General features: G+C 36.9%; 1 protein-coding gene across 5 annotated transcripts in view; it reads right to left on the reverse strand.

Moving 5' to 3' along the window:
• The window catches only part of CACNA2D3 (calcium voltage-gated channel auxiliary subunit alpha2delta 3), a 386,651-nt gene that overhangs the window by 37,753 nt on the left and 321,564 nt on the right, over window positions 1-27,334 (reverse strand). For all 5 annotated transcript variants that reach the window (XR_005981759.2, XM_002192832.6, XM_072935079.1 and 2 more), the window contains 3 exons: window positions 6,480-6,541; window positions 5,563-5,607; window positions 2,204-2,266 (listed from right to left, as the gene is read on the reverse strand). Coding sequence is in view for 4 of the 5 variants with exons in the window: in XM_002192832.6 (XP_002192868.2) it covers window positions 2,204-2,266; window positions 5,563-5,607; window positions 6,480-6,541 (170 nt within the window). In the remaining variant the exon portion in view is untranslated. The remainder of the gene's footprint in view (window positions 1-2,203; window positions 2,267-5,562; window positions 5,608-6,479; window positions 6,542-27,334) is intronic.

Here is a 27,334-nt window from a genome sequence, read left to right on the forward strand (position 1 = left end):
TGATTAAAATATTACTCAAAAAAGATATAAACAGGTTGTGAGAGGATTTCATAAACAGTCATTAAAAAACATTGTTTATAATTCCTGTATGACCTGTTTAAGGAGCTGGAACAGTACATTTCATCAATCCTATAAATTTTGCCTCCATTCAGAGTCATTTCATACTTAAAACCACTCAGCTTGATGAATTACTCATTTTGTCCCTATTCAGTACTTGTGGACTAATAAAAATAAATCTCTGTTGAGAAAACAAACATTGCTGTTATAAATTTGGTCAGTAAGATGGAAGTGACTCCGTCATTTGCAGCCATACACGTGACAGTGGAAAATTTTGCAAGTGCAGCACTTTTCTACCTTGGGAAGACCTGTTTTATTTTAGAGCCTCAGCTCCCAGGAGGATTGGATATTTCTCTTCATTGTTTAAAGGGAGAAATCCCACAATTTATGAGGGGGAAAGGGCACTACACTCTCAAATTGCATGGATTCCATAGGTTTTGTATGAACTAAACCCCAATTCCATTACAAGAAACTTAGTTGACCTCAAGTATGCACCTGGGAGTTTGCAGGCAGAGAAGTTACAGCCCTAGCTAAAAAAAGGCATTCCTCCACCTAAAAGGCAAGTATTGCCTTTTTTTTTTCCCTTTCCTCAGGGGAACCTTGGAACATTTTCCAAAACATATGGGTATGTAAAGTCTCCTAGAAACACAAGGAACATGACTAAAAATACCAGCTTCAACAGCCCTGGCTGACTGATGAAGAAAGATTACCCTAACGATTGGAGAGGCAGGCAACGTCAAGAAACTCCAAACCATAAATGCCTCATATAACCTTAGATAGTAATAAACCTGATTTGTCAAGTCCTGCACCAGTCTTATGAAGACATTACAGTGACAGTTCTCTCCACAAAAGCTCCCTTTGTAAATGCCAGCCCTCCCCCAAGCAGTTACAGTCAGGTTATTATTTTTTTTAATACATCAGGATTTAGTTGCAATTCAGAAGAATTACTCTGCCCCTGATTCTCGGAGCAGCTCAGGTCATGTTTGGAAAGCTGATAGAAAAACAGTGCTGAAGCAACCCCAGATAGGTCAGGAATTGATAAGGCATCATCCCACTTCTCCACCCACAACAGCCTGTATACACACTATAGATCTAAAACAGACATACGCTAAGGTAATATTATGATAATTGATATAAACATAGAGACCTCTCTGCTGTGCCTCTTAGACTTGGATACATTTAACAAATAAAACAGGTCAGAACACATTTCCAGCCTCCTTCTGGTGCAACAGTTGTTCAAAATGTTCACAGGAATATGTAATGGCTTTTATCAGGTGATTACCAAAAGAAATATCTCTTCCTAATTATTAGTGGCTGCAGCCAGCTATGAGCTGGCCAATCACTGACACAAGTCACAGCTGTGCATCTGTAAATAGTAACAACAACAAAAAGGGAATAGACAAACAGGTTTTCAATGTATCAAGATCCTTCCATAATGAGTGCATTTCTTAGGCCATGCTCATCATGACAAATTTAATTCAGCTGAGGGCTAAGTAGGAGTGTGGCTATTCCTATTCACAATCCCAACACATTAAAAAATTCAACTTCAGACAATTCTGGCATGACTGGGGCACCACCCCAGCAGTTTTCAGGCAAAAGTTAATGAGAATGGTGATGGTTCCTTCATAAGGTTTGCAGGATTCAGCAAAAAATTCTATGATTCTTTAATAATCATATTTCTTGTCCTCTCCACTGTGATGCTGAGTGCTTCGTTTTAATCCTTCAATGACTGTAATCCCCTTCAGAAAACAAACTCCTCAGCCAACAGCTCTGTAAAATCTCATTATCTTAAGTTTGGATGTAAAAGTTCTGTGTCCTCCCTCTCTCCCTTCCCAAACCTTCCATGTGACAAAAATGGCACAGGGATTTTTTTCCCTAAGAGCAAAAGCCTCTTACAGAAGACAGACACTTCTGCAGTGAGAAACGTTTTCAAAGAGAACATTTATGAGTTTAAGAACAGACCCTGCTCCAATGGGAGAAAGAAACTGAGCTCCTATGAGAAAAAAAAGCTTACATTCTTTGTAGAAGGATTTTTTTTTTTAATATTACTAATTCCTTACGATTTTCAGATGGTGGCCTATTTTAAAGAAAGTAATTTTAGATTAATATGTTACATGAGAATACTCAACAAAAATCTTGCACTTACCTGTTGGTAGTCTTCAGACACTAAAATAAATCCATTGTTATCTATTAGGTAACAGTTGATTGTCTGAAAATTAATAATATACTATTTTAATTTTTGAATATAGGACACAGCAATAAGTTAATTGTATACTTTATTTCTAAGCCAATTCTAAATGGGTAAAACCTTCATGTAGTTATAAGGTTTTACATAAAATCAAAACTAGTGTAGTCTTGGTTATGGGATATTATCCAATTTAATTTGTATGCTTTTTCCATGCAAAGCTAAAAAAAGATGTGTACAGAATGGGAGGATACAAGATAATTACAAACAATCATAAAACCTAAAATTTTGTGGTTTTATAATCCCTCTTTAAAAGTTTTCCTTATAGCAAAGTTTGCAAAGGCACAGAACTTCAGTACTCCTGATGGCTTCTCCTGTATTTGGAGAAAAACATCAGCACACTGTCATTACCCTAACGATGTATTAATGAAAACACAGTGTCAGCCTGCAGAACCAACAGGGGTCCAGGTAATATTTTTTAATTTGTTCATTGGGGGATGGGACCAGAAATGTCTGTAAAAGAGGCCCCACAGGTCTCCTAAAGCTTTTCAAATTGTATTTTTAATTGGGAACTGGGTTTAGAGGTAGGACTGTTGGCTTTCTGTAGGTCAGACGTCTGAACTGTAGAAAACAAGGTAAAGCCAAATCAGAGCTTCCCTCCACACACACATGCACCATTTTAACCTCACAGATTTACTTGCTACAGGCGAAGTTTTAATTACTGCACTTCAGAGTTTAAACATAAGGTTCAGCTCAAACCCTGAAACCTTGATATAACAGTTTCTCCTCAGGATTGCCAAATAACTATCTCAGTGTTAAATCTTTATTGTATTTCTATTGTTGGTCTAAATCAGCAACAGTTTTATTCTTGCTTATTGAATTTCCTTTGACATTTATATAAAAGGAAAAAATAAGCACAATGGCTTTCAATACAGGAATCCTCCTGGCTTTGTTTTTAATTCAAAACCTTTCCTGCTGCTAATGGACTGTACTGAAATATGACAAAATATGCTTTCTGCTACACTCTGCACATCCAGCAAGACTGCTGTGCTGTTTTAGGCAGGAAAGCAGCCCCATGCAGTAGTAGCTGTGCAGGATGTGAAAATGCAGTCTGATATTTCCAGAGATGCTCAGATATTCTCATTTTGGCCACATATTAGTACTGTCCTGTGGGGCCAAAGAGAAGAAATTAGCAGAAATGCTATCTTGAAGTGGAGTTCTAAAAAAAACCCACAAAGCTGAAATCAGGCAAAAGTTGAGAATGAACATCATTCCCTAATGCAAATGTAGGATATACATTCCAAAAGGACAACCCAAGCTGTAGGCAAGCCCAGTGACAGAAAACCTGTCAGAAAGGAAGTTGAAATAACTCATTTTCAACCTTTGGTCTGCTAGAAAGCCCAAAGCTGGCAAATGCAATGTGAAAAGCTGATGGTGCTGGCGAGGAGCTGAGCAGAGCTGACACACTCAGAAGAGGCAGCTCCTCAGCCCAATGGTGTGTGCAGGATGGAATTTCAGAAGCAGGCTCTGACTGCACAACTCTGCCCTCCCCAAAGTCAACCTGAAACCTCCCACTCACTGCACGAGGAGAGGAGCTAAGTCAACACAGAGATCTTTTGAGGAAGCATATTTGCAGTCCTCATGCATGAAAGATTAATCTAAAGATACTGCTTTAGAAACAATATTTCTCCATAGTATAGAAAATAAATAAAAGAAGTCATGCTGGACAAGAAAAAGTGTGGGCTCAATTTCATAGCTTATGGCTTATGTGCTGTTGGGAAAAGACTGCCTCAATTCAAGAATTAGTGGCCATGTCTCAAATCTCTAAGATTTAGTTATTCCCTGGCACAGTCCAGAGCTTTAAATGATACGAATTTTTTAGCACAGTTATTTGAAACAGGCATAATGCAATAAATGAAATCTATATATTTTTTGTGGAATGTGAAGATAAGAGGGTTTCTATTTCAATCCATTTTAGAAATACTAACTAGGAGAAAAAATATTCATTCAGAACTGTTCATTCACCACTTGCCAGCAAGATAAATAACATTCAGTATTATTACTGTGTTAAAGAAACAGCTTGTATTTTAACTTTAGCACGGACAAAGGGCAGCAGAATGCATTTACTCACTGGTAGGAAATCTCAAACAGATTTCTGATACAAGTGTTATGCATGGGATAGTAACATTTACATAGAGTACAGCTGTATGAGAGCTCTAATTCACAATGTTTCACAGGTAATGGAAGTGAACTATGCTCAGGTTTGCCCAAAGGTTCAAGTTCAGTGAATTCCAGATTTCAAGGGAACGTTCCATAGGTGGAGAGTCCCTGAGCTTGTAAAACTGTAGGCATGAAGTCCAGAATAAACACAGCAAGAATGTTAACTGAGGTCTGAGAACACATCTGAACTACAGTAACTTTGATCCAGTTCAAGTCCTCTATGTATTTTTCACAGCTCCAGTATACAATAACAGTAATGGAATGTAACATGGGTTAAGAAACCAAAAATGAAAAAGAAAGAAAACAGAACATGCAAATAAAACGTGAGGCATCAGGAAAACAAGAATAAATGAGCAAATTCAAAGCTCTCAAGAAAAAAAACGTGTTTTTAATTAATGTGTTGTCTCTATTTTAGGATCAAAGGTATCACACTTGTCAATTTATTCCCTTTATTTTTAATTATATATACAATTAACACGTCATTAATAATAGTCATTAATATTTATTGACTCTTGTGCCATTCAATTTGCATTAATGTCTTCATGTTTACTTTTAAATGCTTTAATTTATACTGTAAATGTTCAGCTGATATTTTCTTGTTATTGAGAGAAGATGTGAGAGCCAACAGACTCACCAGAGCTGTGATATTTGTTTGAGTTCTATCAACAGTGTGTTTTGTCATTAAGAAAAAGTCTGGAATCTCTAAATCAGCAATGTCCATACTATTACTAAATTTCTACATGTGGTTGTATGGTTCCTGCTAGTGTCCAGCTGAAGACTTGAAGCTGTTAGTGGCTTTTTTTTTTTTTTCATTCACAATAAAGTGGTAAACAAATGCCTTAGCACTGCTTCAAATGTTTTCCCAAACGGGATTCACAAAGCAGAAATTATTGCAACACATGTTTGAGGTACTGGAGTCAACCTTGTAATTCAGTGGGTACCTGTAACAGGCTTAAAAATGTTTCACTATCCTAATAGTGTAATATTTACAAGGTGATAAAGAACATAATGTACAATGAGAGGTTCAAATTATATTCATCAATTGTATCTTCTACTGCAGTAAAGGTATACAGTGGAAAAAAAATCTGTTAAATACTTACTTCATCATCACAACTTATAGCACATCTGCCATCAAGAGATGCACACTAAAGATGATATGAAAGAAAATCAAGAAAATATTTTCAATTCTCTCTTTGATGAATACAAACCAAAAATTTATATAAATTCATATGAGCACAATTTTAAAGGAGTTGATATTGATTACATCTTTATCTAAATTAATTCTAAAAATTACTAGCAAACTTTTGAATTGTTCGCCAAATGTGTTCTGTTCCTCTCTGCAGAGAAAGGGTTCATTCACACTGTAACAATTTCAGCTGCTTTAAACACCACAATCTCCTCCATACTGTAAATATTTGAGGCCATTCATAGATGAGAGAAGATTCTCCAGTAGGGTTTATTTTCTGTATCAGCACAGTTCCAATCGATTCTCAAATCAGGGATGGCATCTCCTAATCCTCAGAAAGTACCCGATTATCCTCCTCAGTGAGTACAAATTCTGTCCCTGGTTGAGGTAAAGTTTGTTGAGCACTGTGAGTGCCAACCATGATGCAGTAATGTAGTTCTGTTAATTAACCTGTGTGATCTTGGTGCTAGAGAGAAAACCTAAGTGAGAAGTCATGATTCTGCTATCGCTATAAACAAATTCCACACTTTTGTTTGCTGTTTGTTTTTGTTTGTTTTTCTCACTTTCTCTAAGGGAGAAAAACCACGTGCCAACAAAGTAACTCCTTATGTACTGGGGCCTAAAATTAATAAACCTTCAAATCGCCAAAAATCAAGCAACTGTTCTTCATTAGGGAATTCTCCTTTTCTGTATCCAAATATAAAACCAGAACAAGTCTTCAAATACGTTGTTTCTTTACAATAGTTTGCTTCTGACAAAAATCATCACTTCTGCAGTTAAAAAATTGTTGTGGATTCAATGAAAAAACAAAACCTTCAATTTAAAATATACCTGTCTGCTTGCAGTCCAAAATTTCCGCTGGAAAAATTCAAGTTTCATCTGGATACCTACAGCTGGGAAAGACAAAAATAAATAAATAAACCCAGCATGCTTAATTCCTTCAAAATTAGTTAGGAAGAAAAGGTTTCATAATAAAAAGAGAAAGTTAAGCCCTAAAATTAAAAAAAAACCCACAACCAATTAAATTGAAGAGAGCATACAGTCATATTTTAAACCATTTAAACAGAAAGATGCTTGTACAATGTGAAGAATACACATGGCAAACAAAAAAAAAAATCATTTAGATTTCATGTTTCCATTATTAACATCAAAGAACCACAAGCTGAACATATTTTTGTTCACACCAATTTCATTTATATTTCACTGGTACCAATATTATAGCTGTAGGGAACCCACACAATGTGTTTTCTACTGAAACCCATGAAGATTTTCTGAAACAACATGAAAATATTGGTTAACGCGTCAAGTAAGGATCTGTTTTGAGGTCATTTAATCCATAAATTATCAGTGGAACACAAGAAACATTAAAAATTTATTCAAAAAATTGGAAGTTAAGAATATTACATATAATTCTGTTAAGTATCTGACAAATATTACTGGGTATAATTTAGTTTTTTAATTTTATTAATGATAATGGATTGCAATTTTTAAAAATCATTATTCAAGATACTACTGGTTTAAATTACATGTTTCTCATAATCTCAGGTGGGATTATGTTTTGCCAAATATCAGTGAACGTTTCTTCCAGCCTGGTCTGATGTTCCTATCACTGTTTCTACTGGAGAGCAATATAAAGCACTGAGGATTGCAGAAGCTCCAAAAGCAGTTGATTCTTCTTGTTTCACTGGCCTAAACTGGGAGAATTGAAAAAAGCTTTAAAAGCCTCAAGATCTAACTGCTAGAAAATTAATGTTTTTGTTTTTTTGGGTTTTTTTAAAGCCTCAAAAAAAAGTTATTTTTGAAAATTGAATGAAATTTCATTTATTCATTCCTCCTCTGGGGTCTACAGCTGGAATAGTTTAAAAACATATTTACATTTAGATTATTTGTACTTGCTCTTGCAAATGCACACACACTGATGTCATGCATATATTTGATTTTGTGTTAGCAGGTAGGGAAAAGTATGTGAAATGAAATCTGTAATGGACTGATACAATGGGATGTGAAATTACATAAGGAATTTACTTATGAGAGCAGGTGATAAATATTTTTCTGCTATCTGTAACTCCCTGATGGTTTTGCTTCAGAGAGTAAGTAGAGAAATCCAGTTCTCCTTTTGAATAAACACCAGAGGAGACTCTCCAGCTACATTTTATTACCTAGGAGTTAATGTTGTGGTCCATGAGAAGATGCTCTCTGACAGCCAAGCATCTCTTGCTTGCCTTTGGTTTAATTCCTGGCACATCCTGCTTGCCCTTTCTGAAATGCAGGCAAAACACACACACACACACACACACACACACACACACACACACACACACACTCTCTCTCACACTTTCAGGAACTTGCCCCAAGGCAATCACATCACCTCTGGATGCTGTGCCAGGGTCACTCTCCTGTGCCTGTAGCAGGCAGAGCTGTGTCACTGTACTTAGATATTGTTCATTTAAGGTCCTGATAAGCTCAGCCCTTTGGAGTTCACACTTTCAGAGATACCAGTGCCCAGAAAACTGCTGCTCTTGAAAAATGTCAGTCAAAGTTAATGGAAACATAATAAACATTAATTAAAGTGGTAAAACTCTGGTTCTCACCTAACCAAATTATATGTATATACAAATTTGAGTAGGATTTTGGACTAGATGAGCTCAGGAGATCCCTCCCACTCTGAATTATAATTCTGATTTAAGTGTAAAAGTTTTGTAGAAAAGTGATAACTGTACAGCTCAGAACCTTCCTTACAAAGAGTGGATATGCACAGAAAGTTTTCTGTGTCCTGTACAAAACCTACCACACTGCAGAATCTGAAACAGTAACACAAGGACTGCAGCAAAGCTCATCTGTAAAAGATTCCACGTGTGTGTTTCACTGAGTCATAATGGAATGCTGCAGCATAACAACAATTGAAATGATGGGATTAATTTCTGTGAAATGCAGAGCATCCCTCTCCATGAGGATGAGAAGGGGCAGCTGCAGGTTTGGTTTCATAGAAGCAACTCAAAGATTTTGATGCTTTCTTAGACAGACTGTGAGGGAAAATAAAAGACAGTGAGAAATATTTGGGTTGCTCCCACTTGAGCAGATTCCACAATTTCAGCAGTAGGGTAACTTGTGCAGAAACTAAAGGTATAGGTATTATCATTTTAGCTGCTGTCTGCCTTTAAAAAAGAAATCAGTATATTTCTCTGCCTAACTTCAAAAAGAGTTGTACCACTAATCTCTGAGGTACAATGTACAATGCCATTAAAGAGGGCAAAACAGAAACCATCCACTCTGGTGAAGGTTGTACAACATTACAACAGCAACATTTTAACATATTCTTCCTGTGAAGTAATTCCTCAATTATTTTCTAAATCCTTTGGCTTGGTATCAAATAATGAACTACTCCATGATATCAAGTACATGATAGCTGGACTTGATTTACAGTTGGGCTTGATGAGTCAAAGGATCTTTTCCCATTTAAAGATTCTATGATCTCTACCTCTGCTTGCAGGGTAGGAGGAGAGAACACATCTCACAAATATGGCAAGGTGAAAGCAGCATTAAGTATTTTTTTTTTTTGTGAGGCCTATCTTAATATGAGATTTTAATCTCACAGTTTTGTCTTATTTACACATTATTCCCTGCACAATTCCCACAGGAACTTCCCTGTCACAGCTTTTAAATATTCTATATCCTACATAATATATAATAAATGAAAATTGCTAATAGTTCCTAAAATTCAGCTGAAAATTATTTTAATGCCTCCTGGTTTTAAAGAATTAACAATGTTAAGGTATAGGAAAATTATTTTCTTTTCAACCCCTCATGTGATACTAAAGCACTTTTGCACATTTTTCCTTCCTGAGCTTTTCAAGAACTTTGCAACTAGAAGATGACATTTTTTTTTTGTCTGGTCATTTAATGCCACAAGAGCTATTCAAATACTTCAAAAGGTTTTTGAGACATTATATTCTCCTGAGCAATGTCTAATCCTTCAGCACTGGTGAACTTCTGAATAAAATATCTGTGCTCCAAACTACCATTAAATCTGTGTTTTACAAACTGGCTACATGAGGGGGGAAAAGGAAACAGGAAAACTTCAAAATTATATCTCCCATGTCACTAATTCCTAGTCTAGCCTTCTGGGTGTAACAGCTACCACAGAGATTTAGATTAAAAAGCTGAAATTGCACTGAGATTTTTCTAAATATTGTTCTGGAAAGTACCCAGAAACTGCCACAAATAACAAAAACTCTAACTGACCTTTGTGTGAAACATACACTTCAAAGTATAAAGTATTCTTCCACATTTGCAGGCTTGGTTCAACCAAACTGGCCAAAGGATAAAAATTGTTCAGGCAGGAAAAAAGTTTTGTGTCCACCGCTGCCTTTTCTCTAGTGTCACAAAGGAGGGTGGGCTGTAGCTGAGGGCAGGCAGGAGAACAACTGATGGGAGCTGATAGAGGGATATTTTGTGCTATGTAACCCAAAATGTATAATTTCAAATAAATATTGCAAACCCAATCTTTTGTTTTAGTCACATTAGCAAATTTACTTAGGTGATGCAAATAAAAACCTTTAATTCTTCCTACAGAAAACAGTTATTAAACTCCCTCAGATTTCTTCTCTCTGTTTAATAAAGTGGCTGCTATTTTTGCAGTGTAGACCCTATGAAATAAAAGATGGTTGAGAAGGACAAAGTTAAATTCTTGGCTCAGCAATAATTACTGTTAAATAAGTAATTTCCTTGTGCATCGATTCCATGGCTGAAGGTAATATTTCACTCTCTCAGTGTGTTGCTTTCAGGATGGAAGTACTGGGAAGTGCTCAAATGCTACATGGCTCAGGATTGCTTAGTATCAAAGCAAACATGAAGGAAAACAAATAACTGCTCAGAATAGATCAGGATTGCTTGTGCTCCCTTCAATCTCCGTGGCTAAGCAAATAGACATGAAGATAAGGAAATCCTTCCTTGGCAAATTACTTCTGTGCAAAGAATTAGAATCCTTCTTAGGTTCTAAGTAAAAAGAGTAATTTCCTACTTAAAATACAAGAGGAAAATAGATTAGACTGATTTATTTCAGGCAAGAGAGGAGCTGAGTCTCCCTACAAACCTGACAAATGGATTACAAATACATGACTATAGGAAAAAGTAGCAAAAGCTAAAGGGATTTCCATTCTCTGAAATATCTATACACTATAACACTGTATATAAGCACTAGATCAGCAAGGTTACAAAAATATCTTAAGGTCTCCATTCCTTTTCCCACAGAATACGGTGGAGATTAAGACTCTCCCTCATAAAAGGGAGATAAAATAAAAGATGCCTAAAATCTTAAGGACATTGTGGCCTCCTATTTCCAATGGAATTACCTTAAATGAGATTTAACTTGGCTTCAAGATAAGAAATGTTGGACACAGACTTGTAGCAGGATTGTTTTTCAATCTGTATCACCTTTGTGTATTGAGACTCTTCAAGATGCTCTTCTTACTCCCCACTAGTATTAACTCTGATTATTATCTTTTAAAATATCTAATAACTACATGTTAAATATTCCAGAACACACCTTCTATTTATACTGTAAATCTGTTTCAGTTAAAAATCCATCTTCAGCGTTTAGCTCAGGCAAAGAAGGAGACACTGGCTCTACAGCCCAGTGCTGAATCCTAAGAAATAAACACCATAACTGTCAAAAAGAGCCAATACAGATTACTATAAGACTCACACCTATCACTAAAGATGATAAAAGTCCTTGTAAGACATAGCTGGTTTATGTAGAATAATTAAACATAAAATCTGTTTTTCTCTGCCCAGTTGCAGGAAGTTTTAGCTAACAAATGACAGATATTCCAAGAAGATCTCTTTATCTATAGCATAGTTATATAGATATTATTATAGACAATAATACAGTTATGTAACCTTAACATAGTTATGCTTCGGTCTCACCCAACATAGCTGTACTGTCAGTGGCAGTCATTCCATATGCATTCCATATGTTCATATATAAAATATGAACAAGCTCTTGTGAATTGGGCACTTCTCAGATGACTTGTGGTCCCAGGTTCAGTTTACTTGCACAGTAAAATGCAGACTCCATACTTCACTCAGCTTCCCTCTCAGGGATCTTTCCCCTTTTATCTATACCTTCCTCTTCTCACCCTTGCTCATTGTTTTCAGTTCTTCTTTTAAAAGAGAAGATCTTCAGAATTATATTAGAACATGAAAAATTTATTAGTTTTATTACCTGGAATGACTGATGCAAACACCCTAAAACAACAACAACAACAACAACAACAACAACAAAATCAGCCGAACAGTTTAAGTGTGGTTATTTTTTAATATACTGAAAATACAAGCTTATGCCTGAAAGCATCAGGCAGTCTCAAAGCTAAGTGGTGATACCAGCCATCCTCATAGTGAACTGTTATGGGTAGGCAAATAAAGAGCCAAATTGACAAAATATGGGCTGAACTATCAAGCAGTTATACACTTCTCTTTTTCTTATGATAAAGCATGGTTCCTACCTCAGCAAAATAAGGTATCTGTTATGCATTTGGATAAGAGGTGGGTATTTTTCAGAAACTGTCCTTTGCAGTGTGTTGTTTTGTTGTGTTGTTGTTTTCTAATATTTTATTATTTAACTCAGGGACAATTTCTAACATTTTTAAAACTTCCTTTGTTGTTTCTCAACATGGAACCTTCTTGTTTACTCCACAATATGTCTATTGCATATTTAAGTACTCCAAAATTATTTTAATACTTTACAAATATTTTATTATTAAATCCTTTGAAATCCATGTAAATATGCACCTACCTTTTCCATCTCAGCTTGAGCCTGATATAGTGTCAAACACAAAATATCTCAAAGTGCAAACTATCACCTAGTTTTGGATTCTAAACAATAAGCTGGAAAAAGTCTTGTATTATTTATGTTTTCTTACCTTTATCTTTTTGTCATCAAGCAAGTGGAATGACTGCACATACAGGGACATTTTTAAGTCCTATTTAATTACTGGGTTTTTTTATGTGAGACAGTTTGAACACATAAGATCTAGCAACACAAAGACTCCTTCCTTCATCAGAGCTATTGTGATGCAGGATGTAAATGAATAAATTCTCCTTAAATGGCAGCAGAAAACTGAAATTCTGCCTCTTTACTCAGGAACCTCAAGCCTGCTACTTTCTTCCAGGGATTTTTAGAAGTAGTGGTGGAAGATGATGTGTGCATGGAGACAACCAAAGCAGAGGGAAGGCAGTGGCAAATGGTGTTTCCTGGCAGCCAAGCTGCAGCAGAAGGGGAGGAGATGCTGGGGAGCTGATGCGAGGCACAGCTGAAAGGGGAACAGGATGATGATTGCTGGGAGGCCGAAGTTCATCCAAACTCAAAGCACCAGGGAAAGCTGAAGGGCTTGGTTTGCAGCCAAGCCCTGACAAACTGAACTGTGGAGGGCAGTCTGTGAACATCATCATAAAGCAGACTCCCTTTGACTCCCTGACACACATCTTCCTTCTGCAGGACTAATGAAGTAGCAGCAGGAGCAAGGAGGAAACTCAAAAAGGATATAAATTGAGTGTAAACATAAAAAAAAATATAGACACTGGTGACTGGAAGTCCACTGCCTTTTCAGGATTCTCCAGAGGGGATGTTGGAGGGAAACAAGTTATCTGTAAATTAACATTGAGACAATCATCCTGTATCCCAAACTTTACAGGACAGCAGCTGATGTACTGCCAACACTGTGACAAAGCCTCCCACAGAAATCTGCTCACTTTACCCCGGGATCAACTTTGTGTACCAGGAGCAGAGCTCAAGGGAGGTACTTGAGAATCCATCTGTAACTTAAAAAAAAAAACAACCAAAAAACCCTAAAACAAGCCTCTCATAAGCCTGGAGGAAGATAATCCCTGGGCATGCAAATTTACACTTAGTGCACTTTGCTGGCCAGGGAGGTTCCTTGGTCCTGAGGAGTACAATGAGCACAGTGACAACATAAAGGAGTCGCTTAGGTGGCTCAGTTTGAAAATGCTGAGGCAGGGCACAGCTCAGCACTGCCTGGTGCCTGGAGGATCCTCCCTGTGACTTTTAGAAAATACTTGACACCCACTGACACCTGCCTCATTGCATTGTCAAGAGAAAAAAAGAAAGAAATCTTAAAAAAAAAAAAAAATCTGAGTGATACTACTTTTAGCCTCAGGAAGTTTCAGCAGCCTGCAGAAAAAGGCAAGAATCATCACAGAGGAAACTCTGCTGGTGGCAGAGCTTTTATGAATTCCTACGAGCCTTCAGCTTTCTTCCAGCATCTCCTTGCACAGCCACTGCTCTGACAAATAATTCTGAATTCCAATGGTATAGGAAGCATGTGAAGATTGAAATCTGACCACAGTAATGCTAAAATAATGAAGCAGTGAGAGTATTTTTATAACTCCCTAACCATTTTTTAGTTTTATAGGGTTTTCTTGCTATTTGAGTACTACCCATGACTGAAACAAAAATAGGAACATTATGTATTTGTAAGCACTTTTACCAATCTTAAGGGATGATCCAGGACTTGTCAAGTTCTCAGAAAAAGCTTTACTTCTCACAGCTGAGGTCCTATTTTAGAGCAGAAAAGCCAGGTTACCTTTCCATCTCAGCCAAAAGGCTGTGGTTTCAAGCTGCCAATTAAGGAACTCTAAGAGGCTCAAAGTCCAGACAAAGAGACAGAAATTAGGATATTTATCTGAATATCCTGTGACCTGATACTCTTAGGATATATAAGACCTTCTGCTTCCACTTGTGACTAAAACACAACACATTCAAGCCTTGATCATATTTTATTTGCAGACTTGATTCTGGCTACTACAGGTTAACAAAAAAAAAAAAAAATCTGTTTCTACATTTCTCAGCATTGTGAGAAGGCTGATCTCAGACATGGGCAAAGCTTCTACCATAATTTCTTAAGTGGTTTACCCCTCCCAAACTGCAATCCTTTCATAGCAGAATGGGTAGAAGTTGTCCTGCTGCCAGCCACAGAATACTTTGGATGAGATAATGAAGATAAAAATTATGGCATCCATAGCAAAGTGAACTCATGAGTTCTCTGTCCACTACCCTGCTCCAGGGGGAGGGATCTGACCAAATCCAACATTTCCTGCCTACACAACACACTGAGCACCAACCATTCCCTCTCTGCTGCTGTCACCAGGGGATTTGTGTCCATACAAGGTCTATGAGTATATGGAATCTCATTAGTCAAACCAGGCTTGGGACACTGAATGAGCAAACACTGACATTTTATCAAACCATATCATTTGGAAATAAGTCTTGGATCTCGTATTTACTGAGTTATAATAACAAGAATAGTGATCATCTCTACAAACTGTTTGTGCTATACTGTAATTAGCAAATTACTTGGAATTGCTGAAAATATGAGTCATGTTACTTGAAGTCAAATAATACATCAGAAGGACCCCATAATGACTAAAAATGTCCAGCCTTTCAACACCATATCTACTGGGTGATTCATAAATCAAACGTTTACTATAATGCTCCAGAATAGTTCTCATGTTTTTATTTTTCTAAGATCACTACTTTAGCCATGTTTTTGCTGTTTAACCACATAATATACAGTTTTAAAAACGGACAAAAAAATTTAGGTGTCCAAAAGACTCAGTGCACGTATCTTAATGTGCTTGAAATTGAGTAGTACCATGGTATTCTGCAGCTGCAAGTTCAAAGAAAATAACACTGGTGGATTTGCAACCTGATTTGTGTGTTTTACTGAACAATTAAGAAAAAAAACCAAAAACCAGTAACAGCAAAAGATACAGATGTTAAACTTTTCCATGAAGAGTATTTGCAAAAGCAGATTTGTGTGCCTACTTTTTTCATTTTTGGATCAAAAGTGTATTTTTATTAAATATCTGTGTAGAAAAGAACACAGCTGCATCTTGGTTCAGCAAAATAGGAGTTAGCATTAGAGCTATAAACTAGCATTCTTGGAATCTCCTGAACTGGAGGTTTAAACCATATCAGGAATAGAAAACAATATTCAACTAATAACACTGAGATTTTCCAGTATACTGAAATATAATTTTTCTTTTCTTTTATATTCTCCTACTTTTTATGTCTTAAATAAAAAGAAACACCATCTTTCTAGATGTGTTCAGTATATTACAAATACCTCACTTGAAAGTCAGTTTCTAAAACTATGGATTAACATTGGCTATAATCTGAACATTTTCACATTTACTTAAATTTATTTCATAAGAACATTTTATTGCCACAGTTTTGAAACATGACCAAAAAGCGTTAACTATACTTCTCAGCAATGACCTGTACTGGAGAAACAATTTTTTCCCTGTATTGGGGAAAATAACTTATCTTTTGCTTTATTTAATATGCAGAAGTTTATGCCCATGAACTGGACAACAGCTAATGCCAACCAAGAGACCAAGCAATCAGTGGTGGAATGAATCTTTCTATTTACTTGTCTTACCAGATTTCAGGAAAAGTAAGAAATCACCATCCTCAGAATTGCTACATAAGCCTGCCTAAGTGCCAGCAGAAACGGTTGCTTACAGCTGATCTGGTGTATTAAGGAGTGTTTTCATATTGCTGAAAATTAGTGAACAGCTTATTTTTTTCATTAGAAAAAAATGAAACCACCTTTTTAAAGCCACAAAATAAAAAGAACAATATATTGACCAACTTAGGACCAAAACCAAAATTAATACATGTTTTTAATTGATACTTCAAGAAAAAAACTCCAAAGAAAAAAGGCTTTTAAGAAATGCTGAGACTGATAAAATGAGAAGGCACTGCCACACTTTTAAAGTTTTTTAATCAGATGTCAGCATTGCCTGAGATCGGTGTGCCAAGTCATGACCATAAGCAAACTTCTCTGCGTGAGTTATTAACTTCTGGAAATAGTCGAAGTGCTGACATGACTTTCACAATAAAATTACAAATGGACCATACTTACTCCACATAAACTGCTATCCAGATGCTTCAACAAGTAGTCTATTAAAATTTATATACTAATGATTAGCAGGATTTAGCTGTCAATGTAGTCTTAAGGCATATTTTAGAAGTATAAATTTCAAGTTTTGAGGGAAATCAATATAATGGGCACCAAATGTAATCCTCTTTAATGCACTAGCTTTGAAATAAATCAGGAAGGTTTCTGAAAGGGAGATGTCTGATTATACATTAAACTAAGGATTTATCATACAAAGTAGCTTCTCTTGTTAATAAGCAGCTTGATGGGTGCAAATTCAGCTGGGGCTTTTGCCTGGAAGGTGTTGAGCTCTGCCAAGGGCTCACTGGGGTCTGTGGGGGTTAAGGGATGCCCAGCACAGGATGGAGAAGCACGAAGCCCATTCCAGAATGGAGAACATTGAAAACTCTGCTTAAAGAAAGGACTCTTGGCAGGAATTCCCAGAGATTGTGCTGTTGTATAGAGGCAAACCTTTCTTGACTTAAGAGGGAAAGGGAACCTTGCAAAGGTTTGTGTGTTGAGGCACATAACACCAAAGGCAGGCTGACACTGATGGGCTTTGCAGAAGCACTTATTTCACACTGCAATCAGTAAATGCTGGGCTGTAATTCTGAAGTCTCTATCGTATTCTTAGAGATAGGAATATGATATATTCATAATATATCATGATTTATCATATATGATATATATAAATCAAAATAACTTTGAAATACCACTTTCCAAAATGTAGACATTTATAAATGACAAAGGTTCTCCTGGAAGTTTTGCTATAACACATTTATAAAACACACCAAAAAGGATGTGCTGTATTCACACTTGCAGTTCAAATCCTGTGTTGATGGAAGGGAGATGCATTTCCCTAAGATTTTATGAGGAGAACGCGGTCCAAAGTCCTAATTAGGAATATTTAAAGAGATGCCTTTGCAAGAGTGCTGTGACAGTACAATGAAGAGGTCTGTAGATAGACAGACCTTTTCATTTTTTTAGCTAAAATCTGCATTATGATGCAACTGAAATGTTGTTCTACATTATTAATTTCACCCAAGCTCCATTTAGAAAATCAAGCATTCAATCAAGCAAATTCCATTTCTTTCTCAAACCTTTTTCACATTTTCAATGTAACAAAGTCTACAGAAGTTCTAAAACAGGTATCATCCGTCAAGATGAAACAAATTTCCAAAGCTAAGAAAGCAACAATATGTAAAAGTATGATCAACTGAGGGCATATAGAAAAGCAGACAGTGCTCAGTTTCCAAGGAAAAGCCTGTACTACAATTGCTTAAAATGCAAATATTTACTCAAGTGCCTATGTTTGAACACATCTCTAAATCACCACAAACTACAAATTACAGACTGCTCTGCTCTTTCTTCTTTCTAACAGGTTCATAGAAAAGAAGTTTGTAGCAGCAGCTGATGAAAACCCTTTAAGATCTTAATGACACCAAAAAAACTCAAGGTATGGAAATTATTATTTCACTAAAGTTAGGCACATGATGATAACTTCGCCTTCTAAAAGCAGTCAGCCCACTCCTCCCACAGAACACTTTGAGAAGGGAGAAGTCAGGAGTGTTGCTCTTTGAACTCATGTGCTCTAACTCTGCTGAAACACAGAGACAGAGAGGAAATGGATACTGTCATTTTGAAAAGGGAAAAGGATAAAAAGTCTCAGCCAAAATATGAGTAACCAAGCTCAGCCCTGCCATTATATTCCAAAATAACAGACTGCAGAAGGAAATAAAAGCAAATACAGACGAAAACACACCCTTTTTGCTTAAGGCAGCTATAGCTTTATAGACAGAGAAAGCTCAGCAAAGTTGGGTACTTTTGAGATCTCACCGTAAATTAAAGAATACTAAAATAGAAGTGCTTTTGGATTAAAAGGTATTCTATTAAATGATTATATGTATTATGTCTGTACTTCAGCATCACCCAGTGTTGACATAGAAGTCAGATGTAAACATGGAAGGCAAAAAGATGAGATCAACATTGAAATGTTGTCTGAACTTTAGGGCTAATAATATAATTTTATCTTGTACTTTTTAAAAATTTATTTTCTCAGCTATTTGGTATGCTCCTCCTAAAAGATGTGTTAAAACTCAGTAAATAATTTTACTTTTCACCAAATCAAAGAAAGACAATTATACACTGGACATACTTTATAAATTGTAATCAATGTTGAACAAAATATTCTATTAATGAGAGGAGAAACCATAGAATGAGGATCTTTTTTTGATTCTCAGCATGAAAACAGGAAACAAAACAGACATGCAGAAGGACATATAGCCAAAACAGACATGATAATACAGAACAGGTAAAAAGTGTAAGAATAGTTAAAACATGATGCTCTTTAATGATTTTCAACTTTAGTATCCCTTACTTGTCACTTGGTTATCCCCATCATATTGCTTCAATAGTGCTCATATAAGCTGCATACCTACATATACAGGGTTAAAGTTTCCTTTATTTTTCATATCTACACTTTTTTATTATTATTTTTCTTTTTATTTTTCTTTTTTTTTTCCTTTTAATTTAAATGCTTGTTTAACTCCTGAGCATTTCCTCCCAGGCTATCTGAAATCTGTACTCATTGTCCCAGTGTTTCTCTCCCACATTACCCTTTTAGAATCAAGTTCCATGACTTTTAAGAGTTATGTTTACGTCAGAGGGATCAAGAGGTTTAAATTTCAGTACCTATTAAATGAATTTAATTATCCAACCAGTTCCATTTGGGTACACTGTTACTGTTCTTCACTAATCTATAGCAGATTTTCCAGTATTGTAATTCTCATTAATAAAATGCCCTCTGAAAGAGTATTTTCTTTTTATTTTTTAAACAAAAGTCTTCTCAGTAGACTGTTTTGCTACTATTTTACAAATTCTAAACAGAAGCATCATTATCCTGTATACAAGCTAAGTTTCCCAGGGATTTATCCTGTCTGAAAACAGCAGAACTAACTAAACTTGAGTCATGAGAAGTCTATCCCTACACCTGATTTTCCCTGCTACTTCATTTAAAACATTCTGTGGAGGAAAAAAAAAAAGGTATTTTACAAACATCTTTGTGTTTAAAACTCGCTGACAGACTAAAAAGAAGAGGGTGAGGAAAGGATAACAGCCTGCTATGGGATCTCTGGGATGCTGTCAGAGCACAGTTGGTGCCAGCAGCTGCAGCAGTTCAAGCTGTAGGAATGGCAGAAATGCAGAGAGAACAAGGAAACTGGAAAAGCAGCAAACTGCACTGCCTGGTAACACTTATCTGCTGCTGAAACCAAGAGCAGTGGCAGCAGGTAAAGGTATCTGCCTCATTCTGTCCACTGCAGCCATATGGGAAAATTGACAATATCCCTGCTCTTCTTGTGGGATCAGCAGACAGGGACTCTGGGCACATTGCAGAGAGCACAGACTGGGAACAGGGACCTTTTAAAGGAGTTGGTCCTTCACACTTCACCTGAGATCCTTTCAGGAGTTACAGCTTCCTTTTCCCTTGCAGCAAAACATCATCCAGTGGAAATGTTCCATCCCAGCATGATTCCAAAGATGCTGATCAATTCAGTCCTGATCCAATGGAATACTTACATCCCACTGATGATTAAATCCACCAAAATTATGTATTTAATGCTTATCAGCTACATAATTTTAATGTCAGGTTATTTAGTACCTTGCTAAATTAATGAAAAGAAAAAAAAAAAAAAAAGCCAAAAAAGCCTCCTGTGGCTATTTCCAAAGTGTTGCAAGAATTACAGAGGTTTAACTATGCAGCTTTTTGCTGCAGCAAATGTCATCCCTGCTTCTGCAAGCTTCTGGGTTCAAGTGACTACTGGGGCAAAGAGAAAGAGTCCTTTTGAGCCCATAAACACAGGAGTTCCCCACATTTAACAGTGAGTTTTACTGAAGTACTACAATTTGCCTTAAAAGCACAAAAAGAATCAATGAAGTATGAGTCTCCTTTGCAGCACAATTGGTGAACACCAGTATAAGAAACATTTACTGCACTTTAAAATATTTCTTCATACACTGTGAACATTTCAAAACCCTTTTACAGATGTTGTTAAAAAAAAAATCCTTCCAATTCTTATAAGAGCTGCCCTAGTAAATCAACCACTCAAAATGCACAGGAGATTTATATCCTGGTCTTAAGTTTGAGTCCAGGGTGAGCTGTGACCATAAACAGAAATTCTCATTAAATATAAAACGGAAACAAAATCACTAAGTAAAAGGTTAGAAAAAATTTTGATGAAGAATAAACTATCTAGAAAAATAGCAAGTGATCTCATTTTTAAGATATTTAAGAGAGGACAAAAAAGCATCTAAAACGTCAAGATGAAACAAAGTGTACACTTGTACTTATTTTTGCATTTGTGTTTTTCTTGCCTGTTTTACTTCTTTCAATTCTCTTAGCTTGATGTCAAGCAATACTATTTTCCACTTCCAATAATGGCACAGTGAGTTCATTAATTTACTTTTACTGGAGATTCATTCTATCTATGGATGCTCAGCATGTATAACAGGTGGTTGACATTAGTCAGGAAATGATTGAAAATTGAATCTGCAACCCCTGCTGCTATTTGTGATGGAACAAATACTCTGCTGACACTTAATCTGCCCCTTGCTGCAACTTCATCTAACTTGCAATTAAGGTAAAGAGGCCCAGCATCTTTATTCCCTGTGCTTCTCCTCGTTCTGAAGGCCTTGTATCCATCCTGGTAATTTTTCTACCTACCAAAGCACACTGAAAGGCTGGTGTTGCATTTTCCAGCTAAGCCCTTCTAACCTTCATATATTTCTTCTCATTTAGTTATGGGAAAAGAGTAGAAGCCACACTAATTTCTAAGAGCATCGTATTAAAATACCACAAGAAATCAATGACTGCACTACCCAGTGGATTGAAAGTCTTCAGGGGAAAAGGGAAAAAAAGGGGGGAAGAAAGGGGGAAAAAAGGGGAAAAAAAGGGGGAAGGGAAGGGAAGGGAAGGGAAGGGAAGGGAAGGGAAGGGAAGGGAAGGGAAGGGAAGGGAAGGGAAGGGAAGGGAAGGGAAGGGAAGGGAAGGGAAGGGAAGGGAAGGGAAGGGAAGGGAAGGGAAGGGAAGGGAAGGGAAGGGAAGGGAAGGGAAGGGAAGGGAAGGGAAGGGAAGGGAAGGGAAGGGAAGGGAAGGGAAGGGAAGGGAAGGGAAGGGAAGGGAAGGGAAGGGAAGGGAAGGGAAGGGAAAAAGGGAAACTGCAGACAAAGGACTGACCCAAATAGCTGTGTACAGATTATGAACAGACCTAGTGACAAAGACCTGGGTATGCATATTGAAAGAATTTTCCAGTCCAAATCAGAAGGGCAATGTGGAGAAAAACAGAGTTCTGACTTAGGCAGAGAAGGTGCTCAGCCTGGCTGTCCCCTGGTGCCCAGGACACAGCAGCTCACAGCTGCCCAGGCAGCAGCTCCCTGCCACTGCCAGGCTGCCCAGCCACCCCATTCCCACTGTAAATCCCCACCTAGAGAACAGAAAGTTCCAGTTCATCTCAACCACTACTGCATCTCATACTCTGGCCTCTCCTAGAGGTGCCAGAGGAAGGTGTAAAAATTCCCATAAATAATAATTATGGAAAAAAACTGCCCACGGGGAAAGGTTTTCCTCCATAAGTTGTGTCATTAGTGGTTGATTAAAGCCCTTAAGAGTGAAAGTTTATATCCCTTCTAAATTGTTTTTTTCCCCATGAGGTAACTATGGCTCAAGATTATATATGAATCCTACTAATCTTCTGGCCCAAGGATAATTTTCAACAATGCGTTTCATAGATTAATTACTCACTGTATAAACAAGTACCAGATGTATCTAAGTAAGGAAAAACAAGCCACTGGAAAGGAAAAACTGGGCTCTTCCCCTGTACAAAATCACAACTCTGCCTGGTTTCTTGTTTCTAGAGGTGTACAACATTTCTTCCCACCTGAAAGGGACACCATCAAGTAACACCAAACTCAACAATTCAGAAACAAAGAAATCATGGTGTCTCCTTATGCTGTGTCATAACCAGCATTTGATATTATTAAATCCTAGCTGATATTCCTCCCCTCTTATCCTGAAGAACACCTCTCTGGAAAATATAGCCTGACTTTTAAGGTATAAATCTACCTCGAGCCAAATTTAGTTTGATCCATTGGCTTATACTGCTCTTGTGAAAAGCAAACAACAAAAAAAAAAGGACCCAGGGCCTTCCTCTAAGTTTTGTCAACTTTTGAAAAGCTAGTACCCTGCCAGGAAATATTTGAGAGAGTCCTGAGCTCTCAGAGTACCAGGAATGCCCTTGTAGAAAGAAAAGCATGAGGGACTGCCAGGTCTCTTTTGCCCTGTCACCTTTGCACATTGTGACTCATGGGAAAGGGCACAACCTCTCCTCATCATGCTCTACTTTATTTTTAAAAGTTCCAGTAAAAGGGGAAAAATTTTAACAATAGAGGTATGGGGTGTTTCACCAACAAATACAAATTTTTTCTTCGTCCTGAACCAAAATGAAGAGAGGTTTGCATTTACCCAAAGTTGCATTTAGGATCATGAGAAAGAGCTTAGCTGTTTTACCAATCTGGAGACACACATTAGTACAGAGAAAGCACATGCCATTTCCCTGGAAGTATCTCAGTTTTAATTCCTTCCCACTCAAAAGCATAAGGAAAATAAATCTAATAAGGAGTATGTATGGGAATTGTCTGCTGTGGTCTTGGGAACATTTTTTATTATAATCGTGTCTGCCTGGACTCAATATACAATGCAATGGAATCCAAATCCTGTAACTTTTAAATATTTGAAACATTTAAATAGTTTCCTTTCTGCTAGAGTTTAATTAACATAATGTTCTTCTGCAAAATAGATGATTCTTACACATAGAACTCCTGTAAAGCAGATGGCAGTAATTGCTGCAACAAAGAGTTTGCTGGCAAAGCAGAGACAGAGCTGCCCCCTCAGCCAGCAGGGATCAGATATTAGCTCATGGGGCTCTCTTGCTATTTGCAATGGGAAACATACCTTGCTGCAACAAGGCACAGGCTAATTTAAGAGGCTGCAATAACAGTTGCTGTACCACATCAGACAACTGAAAAGAATCCTGCTGGTGGTTCAAAAGGCCAGAAGTAAGAGTAGGTTTCATGGTTATCCTGTTTCTGGCAAATCTCTACCTGTGACATGACTATAATTTTCACCACATCAGACTTCTCTGTCACAACCAAAGTATTATTCCTAATAAATGGGAACAGGACATGGATTATAGGTTAGGGAAACTTCTGTTTACAAAACATGTTCATTCAGAGTTTTCAATATAAGGAAAAAATAGACACATCTACATGAAAAGCAAATTGACAGATTTAATAATATGTTTCCAAATCTGAACCCAGCATGAAGATTTTTTAAAAAGTAGTAACTTCTTATACCATGATTCCAAGTAAATAAAACAACCTCCCCATTATTGCTGGAACTGAACCTCCCACAGGGCTTAACTTTCTGTGACCTTGTCCTGTGAACATCTCTGCCTACTAAAAATAATATAGTTATAGTTGCAAAGACTTACCTAAAATAGGAAAGCAGTTAAGAAACATTCTTTGAGCTCACTGTTACATGAAATGAACTGCAGTAGGAGCTTGTGTACCCATCTGGTCAGCAAAAGAGTATCCATAGCTAACTAGGCTACAACTTCTAAGAAGATGCTATTTTATTACAGACCTTTTTACATTTAATTGTGTCTTCACTAAAATGGATATTTTTTAAGATAGGTCTTAGAAATAGCAAATAAATGTGTCATGCTGCAAAAGTTTAAAATTTTTTTTGCATTAACCTGACATTAATCTAAATTACAGGGCAATTGATCTTTAAGTTTCTCTCCCCTGTTTTGTAAAGTTGGGGTTAACCAGGATGACTGCGGTACAGGTTAGCTACATTTGTAGTGTTCCTCCACAATAAATCCCAGGCTTCACCCTACATCAGGTCAAAGTGCCATCCATTTAGAATGTCAAGGATAGTAAGATCTGTTACTCACAGCAGTAATCCTGGGATCCTCAAGATGAGCAATCTCGTTTACGTTAGAGAATGAGGATTTTCCGACATTCTCCTTCTCTGCTCTTTTGGGTATCTTGGCTGGTGTCAGAAACAACTGAGCAAGGCACAGGACACTGGCAGGCACAGCCCTGCCCTGTGAGCCAGGGAGACACAGAGCTCAGCACAGACTTTGGGAAACCAAAAGGTACCTATGAAAAAGATGGGGTTACTCTCTTCACAAGGGTTCGTAGTGACAGGACAAGAGGAGAGGGACACAAGCTGCTCCAAGGAAAACTCTCACTGGATGCAAGAAAAAATTACTGATTCTGAGTAACACATTGGAGAAGGCTGCCTAGAAAAGGGACAGAATCTGTTACTGGAAGTCTCAATTTGACAAGACCCTGGATAACTTCTGGTAAAGACCCTGATTTCAACACCAGTTTGGACCTTATGATCTGACTTTTCTAGTACTCCTTCTAAATAATTGCCTGCACCATGTCAATTTTGACCTGGGAAGTGAGCTTTATGTGATCTGTTCAAAAGCACCTAAAGGCAGAATTTGTACCCAAGAAAGATGTATTATAGGTCTGAAATATTTTGATTACACAAATTCCCTCTCCATAGGGCAGCTCATAGATGGAGTGATCATATGGCCTGGAAAGACTCGATTATATATGAGATCTCTCATGCCTTTCAACACCTCTGAGTTCCATCACAGTCACAAGTCATTAATCCTTTTATTGGTGTAGATGGCACAGTATGAGTTCTACTGAAGAAATAACAAAGAAACAAGCCAAAGCACCACACATTAAGTACAATTTTAGTATCATCTGCTACATCTTTCCAATATCTTTGCAAATAAATTAATTTGTTCAATATTCATGGTGGCTACTGCCAGGATATGTGCCATTTTTATGGAAGGAACCCCTGGTCCTGTATTCCCAAGCAATAAAATCCTGTCAGCACAACTAATGGATGTCAGATGAATAAGCTTAAAAGAGCAAACAAGGGCACTGTCAAAACCATGTCATCAACCCACAGGACTATTTGTAGTGATATTATACACTCCACTGCCTCCAGTCACAGACCAGGATAATGAAAATCCATGTTCAGATCTTGCAAAAATTGACACAGCCTGGCTAATAACCCACCAGAATTCAGGAACCATACTGGATATTAAAAAGGCAGCTTTATTTTTTGTGCTTTGCTTTTGATGGAGATTAAACAAATTGAAGAGGCGAGGTTATCAGGTCATTATTCGTATGTTACAGCTGTTCAGTCAGAGCTGGACAGACACTGCTTGCATGGCTTGTTGCCTGATTAAGAGGCAGAATAAGTCTCTAGTAGTCATAAAGGGGGGAGAGGGGAGAAGATTGTGATTAAGAAAAAAAACCAAAGGCTGATAGAGTAACTGAGTAGAAATAGTTACCCTTTACACAAGTCACAGACACCACCTAAAAAATCCTCAAGGAAGGAAACTGGATGAGCACGTTACATATTTGAAGTGGGAATCAGAACAGTGGCTGTCACTGTTCTACATCAGAAATCTGGACTGAATCTTCCACCAGGGGAAGAACAAGCAGAGCAGAATGAAAGGTGAGATACTGTAGCACTCAGATTAATAATGCAATTTTTCTGTTTGCAAAGCACTTCCTTGCCAAGCAAGAGTTTATTTTACCTCTACATTAGAAGTTGTGTTTCTGAAGCCAACTGTTGCAGAACAGTGTAATGAACTGAAAGTATTGTTTACCTTGCATGCAGGAATGCTGAATTCTTTCAAGTGAATTCTATGATGCAGAATTCAGTATTGCAGAAGATTATGTATAATTTGAATGTATATATTTCATTTCTGAGTGAAAATTAATGAGTAATTTGTTCTTTAAACTGTAGTCTCAAAATACAACATTCATTTATATAGTTACCATATCTCTTACTGTAATCATACATTATTTCATCAATATGGTATTCCTTGTTAGTAGTTCACATTTGATCTTTGTAAGTCAATAAACAGCACTTTATTTTCAAAAGGTTTCAAATAGCAACTTACTAAAATGCTTTAATTTTGAAACAGTAAATAGTAAAAATTATTTGAAGCACCTCAAAAACAAGGTTAGAAAAGGATTCATCATTCTGACTTTCTTTAGTCAAAGAAAATCTAATTATTCTATGAGAAATATGCATACAAGCATAGCTTTAAGTACCTTGTTTTCAAAGTTAAGATCATTAGCAAGATATAAAAGGTAAAAACTTTTTTTTAAAAAACACCTGTACATCAGGAAGCAGAAGATAATTATAAATACTAAATATTACTAAGTAGTCCTCTCAATTAATTTATATTTTCTGAAGCTTATTGAAAAATGTCTGGTGACTGTGTGGAAACCTGGTTCTATGGGAAGTACAGCTGACATTCGGAGAAGGGAAATAAAGCAAAACAAAAAAATAAACAGATACTTTAAAGGAGAAATGTACAGACTCTGAATTGCTGAAAAAGTAATGCTAATACTTTTTATAGCTATGTCTTTGAAGCTTGTAATTCTTTTAATGGTACATTGACTCAATTCTTCCAGGCAGTGATATTAGAAAAAACAAGTTCTGCTTGTAATTCTTCTGGCACAAGAGCTCTTAAAGTTCTTACTACCACAGAAAGAGAGACATTTCAATTTAATAATTTTAAAAGAAACTGTTACCTTCCCTTCAAACATCGCTGCTCTGCTGATGGC

This window comes from Taeniopygia guttata, chromosome 12, assembly GCF_048771995.1.
Source record: "Taeniopygia guttata chromosome 12, bTaeGut7.mat, whole genome shotgun sequence".
NCBI lineage: Eukaryota > Metazoa > Chordata > Aves > Passeriformes > Estrildidae > Taeniopygia > Taeniopygia guttata.